Source organism: Pleurodeles waltl, chromosome 9 (genome assembly GCF_031143425.1).
Source record: "Pleurodeles waltl isolate 20211129_DDA chromosome 9, aPleWal1.hap1.20221129, whole genome shotgun sequence".
In the NCBI taxonomy this organism is placed as follows: domain Eukaryota; kingdom Metazoa; phylum Chordata; class Amphibia; order Caudata; family Salamandridae; genus Pleurodeles; species Pleurodeles waltl.
In genome coordinates this window covers 935,260,552-935,271,075 of record NC_090448.1, presented here as the reverse complement: position 1 = coordinate 935,271,075, position 10,524 = coordinate 935,260,552, and the positions used below count along the sequence as shown (strand labels likewise).

General features: G+C 47.5%; 1 protein-coding gene across 3 annotated transcripts in view; it reads left to right on the top strand.

The window, feature by feature from the left end:
* The first annotated feature begins 2,872 nt into the window (after positions 1 to 2,872).
* The window catches only part of CCDC85C (coiled-coil domain containing 85C), a 284,535-nt gene continuing 276,883 nt past the window's right edge, over positions 2,873 to 10,524 (top strand). The window contains exon 1 of one of the 3 annotated variants that reach the window (XM_069208293.1): positions 2,873 to 4,754. In XM_069208293.1, the coding sequence (XP_069064394.1) occupies positions 4,055 to 4,754 (700 nt within the window). In that variant the 5' untranslated portion in view covers positions 2,873 to 4,054. The remainder of the gene's footprint in view (positions 4,755 to 10,524) is intronic. The other 2 variants (XM_069208294.1, XM_069208292.1) reach the window with 2 other exon arrangements.

The window sequence follows — 10,524 nt, the reverse complement described above, 5'->3', positions numbered from 1 at the left end:
CCTGGAACAAGGATGGAAGTGGAGAGGCCGGTCCAGGAAAGCGAAGGCTGAGCAATACTGAAGGCGCCCAACAAAATGAACAACACAGCATGAGGACACGACAACACAAGGAATTCAGGTAAGTGAAGGGGAGAGTGATGCGATGCCAGGAAGCTGTGGCCAAAAGACTAGAACGGCAAGCAGCTTTGTGTGGACTGGTGAGTGGTGTGGGCAACACGGGCAATGGGAAGGGGTGGGGAACACAAAACGGGAGGAAGTGTGGGAGGCAACAGAACTGTAAAAAATCACTATGACACAGCGAGCACTGACCCTGTCACTGTGTATTTTTATCTTCTACTGGTTGGTGGAAACAAAAATAATGAGGGTGGAAGGGGAAGTGCAACACAGAGAAGGAGGTAGGAGGGAAAGAAGCAACACGGAGAACTGGGGTTGCAGAAGCAACATGGAGAACAGGTGTAGGAGTTTAAAAAGCAATACAGAAAATGGGGCGGGCGGGGAAGAAGCAATATAGAAAGCATGGGTGGTAGGGGAAGAAGAAATGTGAAGAACAGGAAGTAGGGGGGAAGAAGGCACAGAGAATGGGATGGGAGGGAAAGATGTAACATGGAGCCAGGGGGGTCGGAGGGATAAAAACAACATGGAGAATGGGGATGAGAGGATTAAAAACAATACGGAGAACAAGGGTGGGAGGATTAAAAGCGACACAGAGAATGGAGATGGGAGGGAAGAAGCGATACGGACACCGGGTGGGAGGTTAAGCAACACAACAGGAAGCATTTAAAAAGAAAAATGTTATCTTGATCGGTGCACAAGCAGCAGATGGACACTAATCGAAATGAAGCAAGCACTACTTGGTCTGTGCTCCACAGGAAAAAAGAGGAAGTGAAACTGGCACTCACTTGCTAAATAGAAGGCAGCAAATGTAGGTGACAGTGAAGCTAGCGAATAATAAGCAATGGGCAGGATCCAAGCCTCTTTTAGTAAACAATATCTCTTGCAAGCACACTGTGTTAGTTGAGTGTGCAAATATTGCATCGCTGTAACTTTTGAAATTGAATATTATGAAAGAATACAAAGTGTGTTCAGAAGTATGCTAACATACCAACATATGATTAATTGACTAGGGGAATCAATAAGTGTTTTAAATGGGCAGGTACCCAGGGCTGTCTTTTCGCATGGGCAAGCTGGCTCCAGGCCCAGGGTGTCAATCTTCAGAAGGGAGCACAGAGGGGTCTGCATTTGTGGTACTGCAGACTGCAGGTTCCCTCTCATGTGGCTTCAATGTTTCGATTAAACTGCTTGTAACTATTTGTTTACTCACTGCAGGTGTTAAGTTACACTCCTTTAGCCCCATTCCCTCTGCTCCCATTTCCCCCCTCAGCCCCTGCTGCCAAGCAATGGCATGCCTATCCACCACACCAACAGCTTTGCACCAGCGTAATGGAGCTACTTTGTGAATGAGTCAGGCTAGCTCAGGGGAGGTGTTTCTGTTCAGAGGCCCCTCACTGCTCTCATATAATCACCCTTTGACTGACCTGTGAGCATTAAATGGGCCACCTAATGTCTCATTTCATTCACGAGCAGCGGTGAGGAAAACAATTTCTATCTCACCAAGGACCGGCTCTGCCTGCACAACTTGAATTTGAAAGTGAGAGTACATGCACTTCTCAGCAGGGGTGCAATTATTTTAATGGGAAAGTAGTAGCACTTCTCAATAGCGCACAGATGGTCCTGACCAGTTGGTACCTACACATTTAAAGTTCCATTCAACCACTTGATAACATGACTCGGAAATGGAAAGTACGATGGAGGCCAGAGACATTTAAATATTTTAATGCATGGACAAAGTTGGCAATTGCCTGGGCCCCCTCCTTCCAATGGGGGGGTGGGGGTCCTGATATTGTGAGCATTCTTCCACCCTATATCATCTTTATCAGCTTCTCTATCAGGAACGCTCTTGGCATATGATTACCGGGGGCTTTAGGGCGATGTGAGTGGTATGGCCGTACTGGGCGCTAACATGGAAGGGGGGCGCTGACCTCAGGGGAGGGGGTTGTGTTCAGCAAGAACTTACCATTTAAAAGCACCTGCTGCAGACGTCCTAGTGCGTCCATGTGGTAATAAAAAAATGTAAAGATAACTCTTGTGCTTATCATTCCTGCTAGAGAGAGCGATCAGAGTTTTGTCTAGAGGCAGTTTTGGCTCGCCATAAAGTTCTGCAGAGAGTTAATGCGCATGCTGAAAAGAACAGATCTGTATTTTATTTGGACAGCTGAGTGAATTAGTAAAGCCAGAATTTACCAGCCCTTTAAAACAAATTAAATGTATGTGCGAGAGAGAGAGGGGTAATGGAGAGATGGGGGCACTTTTGCCCAGTGGTAGTGAGGGAATCCGAGGAGGAAGTCATGGGGGGAGGGGGCGCCGAAAACGATTGTTGCACAGGGCGACACCAGCTCTAAAGAAGACCCTGGTCATTACTTCAGACTCTGCCTCTCTTTCTCTACCCAGTTTCATTTTAAAGCTTTTTGGGCCCCTATGTAAGACACGTTACCGCTATTTTTGTGAGAAAGTTTATGTTTAATTGAACATTGCTTAGCATCGTGGGGGCCTAAATTAGCAGAAAATAAGTGATGTGAGTCAACGTTTTTCCGAACAAGGAGCCCCAAAATACGTCTTACATGTCCCAAAAAAACTAAGAGGACACTGTTGGGGGCCGCTGTCTGGGTACGGGTGTGTTTTTTTTGGAGTGGGATAGGAACTGGAAAAGTGTGACTTTCGACGAAAATACTTAATTGCAAGACCGTCGAGGCCACCTAGGAAAACAAACATCACGCAATACTTAAAAACAAACAGAACCCGCCATTCAGGACGGGAGAGCTGCGACTGCAGCATGACATTGACAGCAGAGGGAGGACTCCCGAGTGAGCTGGGAATGGCCGCCCCTAAGCTGCCGTATCCTGAGCGTCGAAGGAGGTACTTTCATTGAGCTCCGAACTCTGGGCCTCTACTCGGAGGAGGGGCGGGCACCCACCTTTGTACTACCTGCTTTGAAAACTGTTTCCCTGGCCCTGATTGGCCGCTGGCCCTCTAATCCGCTGGAGTAACGTGAACGGAGGAGGTGGAGGAAGAAGAGGGAGGCACGGGGAGGAGGGAGGGCGATCCCGACCTGATCTGAGCCTGCCCACTGCTGGGAGAGGCTAGGCTCCCCGTGTTCAACAGTGTGATCTGAGGGGCCGCGGAGGGAAGTTCAGACGGCTGCTGCCGAGGCTTTGTACGGCCACCACAAGCCGTAGGGGCAAGACACCGCCTCTGCCCGCACCTCTCCGGAACGCGCCCTCCTCCTGCCTTTTTTTCCTTCCCTTCAGAAGTGGCCAGAGATTTTCGAAGCCGGGCTGACACCACCTTCATGCTGAGGCACCAGGGAGCGCCTGATCAGCTTCACGTGAGATCACTGAGTAGCGGGGATCCCTTCACTCTTGAGAAAGGGGCTGGTTCAGACCCTCCCTCGATCTTCTGGCAGATCCTGCCCTATATCCAACTGCCCTCCGCAGCGGCAGGACTGGAGCTGAGCTGCAGCGAGTGCCCAGGAGATCACTGAGCCACACGGCACCCCCGATCTGAGAGTCGGGCTAGTCCTCTCAGCTGATCCCGGCGCTTCCTGACTCGGTCAGACTTGACACCAACTAGGAATCACGGGGATCGAGAAGAGGAGGCTGTGATCAGCTGCACTGGCGATCCGGAAACAGCGGTTACTCCCAAGGCTTCAAGGCGCCTCCTGGCCCACGCAGAAGGTTACTTTACCCCTATCCGCGTTCTCCCGAGGGCCCTGCGTGTGCGCTCAGTTCTCCTCTCACTTCTGCGCCTCGAAGGAGAGAGATGCTGAGGGGCTGCCCCGAAAGTGACACTCAGCCATGAGTGGGCATTTGGGCAATCTCTGCCACCCTCTCCTATCCAGGAAGGAGCCCGGGACCTGCTGGTGACCGTCAGAGGGAACGTGTGAACACTTTCTTACTATTTCTCCATTAGTTATTTCTTGTTAGTGGAGAGGCTCGCCATGGCCACCGGCTCCCTGGAAGTGGCCCCGGAGGACATGAGCAAGGTGCCGGACGAGGAGGCGCTGAGGTGGAGCAAGGAGGAGCTGCTCCGGCGGCTGCGCCGGGCCGAGGCCGACAAGATGAGCCTGATGCTGGAGCAGGGCAACCTGATGAAGGAGGTGAACCGCCGGCTGCAGCTGCACCTGCTCGAGATCCGCGGCCTCAAGGAGGTGAACCAGAAGCTGCAGGACGACAACCGCGAGCTGCGGGAGCTCTGCTGCTTCCTGGACGACGACCGGCAGAAGGGCCGGCGGCTGTGCCGCGAGTGGCAGCGCTTCGGGCGCCACACGGCCGCCGCCGTCTGGCAGGAGGTGGCCGCCTACCAGCACAAGCTCTCCGAGCTGGAGGCCGGCCAGCAGGCGCTGCTGCGGGACAACCTGGAGCTGAAGGAGCTGGTGCTGATGCTGGACGAGGAGCGAGGTGGGGCCGGCTCGCGCAGCTCCATCGACAGCCAGGCCAGCCTCACCAACCTCAACGGGGGCGCCCGCGACGTGGGCGACGGCAGCAGCACGTCCAGCGCGGGCAGCGCCGGCAGCCCCGACCACCACCATCACCACCTGCACCAGAAGGTGCTGGAGACCAAGGCCGGGGTCATCCGGAGGTCCATGGACGACCTGTCCGCGCCCCTCCACCACCGCAGCATCCCCAACGGGCTCCACGGTGAGTCTGGGACAACTTTTTACATACTTTGTGGACTTCCTGTTCAGGGTGCCCTGGGGGGCGGGGGTTGGAGATATCATGCAGCGCTGATGTATGTGTGGTGGTACCTGAATAACTGAGCCACTGCAGTATAATTGGCGGTAGTATGAATGTCTCTTCTAGTCCAGGTTGCTCTGAGTTAAATATCCCGCAGAGTTAGGGCAAAAGGCAAGAAAGTGTGTTGGAGTTCTCGTAACGCAGCGCAGTGTGTTCAGCCACAAAGACAATCTTGTATCCTTCACAATGTTCACGGTAATCTGGTGGTAGTAGTCCACAAGAATATCCACTAACTTGACATTACTATGTGAAAACGTGTCCATAATTCTCTCATTAACGTCTAATAGCGCAGGTATGTGTGTGTCGCAAAGAATACGTGTAATGCAGGTGGTTGTAGTATACAGGGAAGCCTGGCATCACTGTATAAAAATGGCAGTTGTGATTTTAATTAGTCATATCTTAAAGCATCGTAACTTTCATCACAGCTCGGTCCAGTAGACGATAGGGTTATGTTTTGTATGTGATGCGCAGACCAAACGCCACATAACGTGCTAGACTAGTGTCGGTAGTATCCAGTATAACTGTACTCCTCGCATAACATGCATAATTGTCTTTGATCGCTGCTCAGTAGTTTGTGGCCCCTTGCGAACAGATGATTCAGTGTGCACTGTTTAGTAAATACCGCAGGATCCTCCTAATGTCAAGCGCAGTATTCACCGGCATGCATCTGTTGAATAATATAACTTTCGAGGAAAACTGCTCTTCAGGGCAAAGTCCAGTTCCAATGATGATTTAGTCAATCTCTAGAGACATAACATTTATTCTCACCGGGAAGTAGAGGTAATGAGTTCTTTATTGCCTGCTGATAATGCCTCTCACGAGCAAGACTGTCCAAATAATGTGTCAACGTCAGTACATGTATTTTGAGGACTAAATAATGTGTTTAAAACGATAATGCCGTGCATCAGTGCCCAGTGTGATATGACATTGTGTCAAAAATAAGTCGAGGGATGGGATGCTTGAGTCATTGGTAGTTGTACCTTCCATATGTATGGTGCATCAGTACTCTCAGTAGTGAACACTGATGTTTAAATTTACTGTGGTATGCTTCTAAGTAAGGTCTATCGCTAAAAGTCATAGGGCGGAAGTACAATTCAGTACCCACTTTCTCCCCCCTCCCCCAGCAATTACTGCAAACCTGTTTACAGCCCAATAACACGTTTTTGTATCTACATATGAAATTGCTCTTGGTCAACCAAAGTAGCTGCCAAGGCTCCCATTTATCCAGCCCCATGGTGTATCCCTCAACTCCGCCTAGGATCTCTGCCCGTCTTCTTCGTTGAAAGGTTACATGCGTCAAGAAATATATTACTTGTGTATTTCCAACTCTTTTCTTATGCTTCTACCTCTCCCACCATGCTTGATTTGTACTTGTAACCCTACAAATCCCTGCAGCAAACCCACTTCTCTGTACCATTGACCGCTCCCCAGTACTCAGCAACACTATTTCATCTGCCAATCAAAGGGACATGCCACTCTCGTACAAACCCAACAACAATCACTGACAAATAACTCCTTTCCAAAGCCTTCAAGAACTCCAACCTATCACTGTCGCCTGAAAAAAAGCTTCCTGGACCACACAGTATGTGGCAACTGCTTCCCAATTCCTGGCCTAGCTTGTCGTCCTAGATCCTGAAATGTTTGTAGTAATGCAGCTTCAACTCTTGCTAGAATGCCACCACATATCATCACCTGTCAATCCTATTTCTATGTAAGTATGACTCAGATACCCCTTATCACAATCTAGGATGGCATTTTAGTTCACCCTGACTTGAACAACCTCATAATGCCTAACCTCCAGGTCGTCACCCAGAATCCATATTCTAATACCAGTGGTCCATGTCCCTTCTGTCAAGTGATTCAGATACTGCCGCTCAGCTTAGGCCCTAATTGTGAGTGCCCAGTAGGGGTATTTGGTATTGATCTCACACGATAAAATCCAGTTCCCTTAAGTTTGAAATTTATTAGGCCCGATAAATTCTATGTATCCAGATTTTTGCCCTTAACATTGGGCATGACATGCAAGTCCTCACATCCAAGTACTTACCAAGTCTCTCCCTCCCCCCGCTCCCCCCCTAAAATTTCAGCAGGTGTGACCTGCAGAAATTTAATGAGTTTGCAGGCTTTATGAACCCCCATAATTACTGGGTGCGGTACATTTTGCTCTTCTTTTAATTGTGATCCATGTGCACACAGATACTTGCACAAGGATCATAATCACCCAACCCACTTGTGATCACAACTAGTATTCCTTCTCACGATCTAAGTACTTTTCCAGGAAGAAGCCACAAATATCTCCTTATCACCTAAATGTTTCACCAACTGGTCCTTCTTTGACATTGCAGAAGTTTGTTGGTTATGGCATTATCGATGCGCTACAACACCTTAAAACTGAATGAGCACAGAACTAGGAGCTCAGAGCCAGTTGTCCAATTCACAACAATGGTGCCTGCCCTCTACTTTTTAATCACTGAGACACGGATGACTTATTATTATTGCTCCCAGATTTTAGGACAATCTTACACTCCATTTTGAATACCTCCTAATCTTCCACCGCATTGTTGAGCTCCTTAGACCCTAAAATTACTGTTTCTAATGGAACCTACACCCTGTGCATAGACCACCACTGCAAAATGATTATGACTTCTCCCAACTTTTGCTATTGGTATGCGGAAACTGCCCCTCGATTTGATTGTTTTTGCATTGTAAATACATCCAGTGGGCAATGTAGTCTCACACTCTGAAGCAAGCTACGGCATGCTTGGTTCTAGTCCTATTTTGTTTTTATGTTCGCTCCAACGCATACTGCATGCACACAAAACCATGCGTCATCCTTGTGTGGTCACTGGGGGCCTTGAAATGTGGCTTTCACTCCACCTCTGACAATAAATTTACGTTCTTCACAACTATACATTGGTATGGATCTGCCAGTTGTTTTTTTCCGAGCATTTTTTCTTTACATAACAAATTAATAAGTATTCTGAAAGATATTCATTTGTCTTATATCTCCATTCCATAACATTGTTCCATGTTTGGTGCCTTATTTATTTGTTTACACAGACCATCAGGAGCATATGTAGACCGTCATTTCTCTAAATTAAAGAGCGTGTGCGCTTATAATGCTTCCATAATCCATAGTTCACATGAAATCGACCTCCTTCTCCTTCCCTTTAGATAAAATATCAGTCTCACTTATGGGACATAATAAACACAGATCGTTTCTGTGTTCTCTGAGCGCGACTATTACCATCCTAGTCTTTACCTATGTCCACTCACTATCTCATCTAGAAATCATTCCCAAATGTCAATTAAGGTCACTAAGTGCACATATAAATAACTCTTCCACGTCCTGCCTTGACTCATCTCTTTGTATCAGTCCCCTTCCTCAATCTGACTGAGCGTGGTCTGCCAGTGCTGATTCTTGGGTACTAGGGTTGCGCCTCATTACTCCTGGTTCGCCCGCTGAGTTCTGAGTCACCGTTTTATCGACCTTGTAGTCTGTGTTGCATGGTTTGGAACTCACTGGTGTGGGGCGAATTAATATCCGCAGATCTCGTGGTTACTGCGAGTGATGGCCATATTTAATCATCTGTGTTTTTGCCAGCGTTGTAAAACGTGGGAGCGTTGCCCGATTCCCTGGAGCTTCGCCGATTTATAATTAATGATGACTTTCTGCTCACAGCTACAAAAAGTGTATTCAAAGGATTTTGCCTCCTGCTCGTAAATGGACCTGTTTAGAGTTGGTTGGTAAAAAGATCCCATAATTCTGGAGGTAGTGGTAAATCCCTAGGGGAACCCACATGCAGAATTTCTCCATAATACCATGTGGTGCAGGAAATTCCCCCTTAGGATTCACGTCTTAATTTAGCATTGCGCCCAGAAATCCAATATCGTCTGTCACTAACCAGCTCTGAATCAAGTAAATAGAGTGGCTAAAAGATTATTTTATGTTAAAGGTACCCAAATCATTTATAAATAAAGTTATTGTGCGCTAACCTTGACTCACCTATTTTCTGTGGTAGGCAAAATGTAAATAAAGGCATTTATATACTTTTTGCTTAAGCGCTTAAAAGTATTTTGTGAAAACGACTCAAAATCATAATGGTATTGCAGCCTAAGCTTTGAAACATCCTGAAGCTGAAGGGAGTAGGGGAGGTTTCGACAATGCCCACAGACTCCGCAAAGCATTCCAGTAGTGAGGCCATTACAAGTAAAACCATAGACAGGAGCATTGCGCCAAGTAGGACAGGACGGGACCAGGCTGAGGTCTGGTACATAGTCATCAACATGGACAAGTCAGAGAGAGGCACTATGTGGATATACATTTTATGAAAACAAGAACAATGCTGAGGGCCCAATTTATTTATTTACTTACATAAAGGGTTTTTTGTAGAGCAGTATGTGTAGTCCTGTAGTTACTCCAGAGTACTGCTGGCATACCAGTCACTTAATACTGAATTTTTAGGATGTACTTTTAAACACAGACGAAAGCCCTATGGCATGGTCCCGGGGTAGGAGCTGAAGGCGGCAGTCTGAAAGGGAAGGTAATAGCACAGTAGAAGATGCATTGAAGAGGAGCTGGAATAGCCAGAGATAGATGGTTAAGAAGAAATGAAGACGACAGAGTAGTAGAGTGGAGTTGACTTTTTATTGTCTGGAAAGCAAGGAACAATAATATTATGGGTGCTTTAGAGACGATATCTGGAAATTGAAGAAACCTAGGAGAAGTGAGCTCATAAGATGAGGGGAAAAAAACAGGGGGTTTAGATCAAAAGAGGAAGGACAAGAAGCCAACGTGATCCTTGGGTACAGATGAGAAGGGCTGCGGTCTGGCCTAGGTGAGGTGGCATTCAAGTGTTGGGGTTGGTTGTGTTGCTTAGGGCATGGTTGATGGGAAAGCTTGCAGTTTCCCCATGACCACTGAATTCTATTGCATTACGGTTGATGCCGCCTGTCAGCAGAGACTTTTCAGTATACTAAGCCAGGCTGTAGAATGTGATGCACGTTCCCTGCCGCAGGAACGCCTCCAAACTAGTTATCTGCAACCAGTCCCTCTGGGCTTTGTGTGAACAGTGTGACGTTGGTATCCCAATTCATCGATGTTGCCCGTTTAAATGTTGGACTAGCACTGCGCATAGCGAAAAGGCCTAATTTGAGATTGATTCCAAAATTACAAAATTTCTGTCTCAAAGGGATAAAGTTTTACTGAGATTGGCCACATAGCTCCTGACGGCATAGATTTTACTGTCGCTCATCGAAGAAGCGCTCTGCTGTGTTAGAAACAAAATTGCACTTCCCGTTTCCCTGCTTTATCAGCATTCTCTCAAAAACGACCTCATTTCGTGGCGTTGCATGGATGTTTTTTTTATTTGGCACAAAATGTATACATACTTCTTGATATCACTGACGGATCTACAGCTTGACATATGAAGCGCTGAGGCGAATTCTGCTATTCTGGCACATTGATCATAACCATGAAAGGCCAAAAAGTTAAAAACAGAACACCTCGTATTTGCCACGTTTTACTTCCTACGTTTGCTGTTCCTCAGGCGCGAGAGAATCCGTACGTTTTGATCCTTTAAACAGAAACTTTTCGTCTGTGAAGTTTGCATCCTTGTCTTGAAAATTATCGCGCTTTAAGCGCTGGCCTGAGGTAAACGTATGTCGAGAGAGA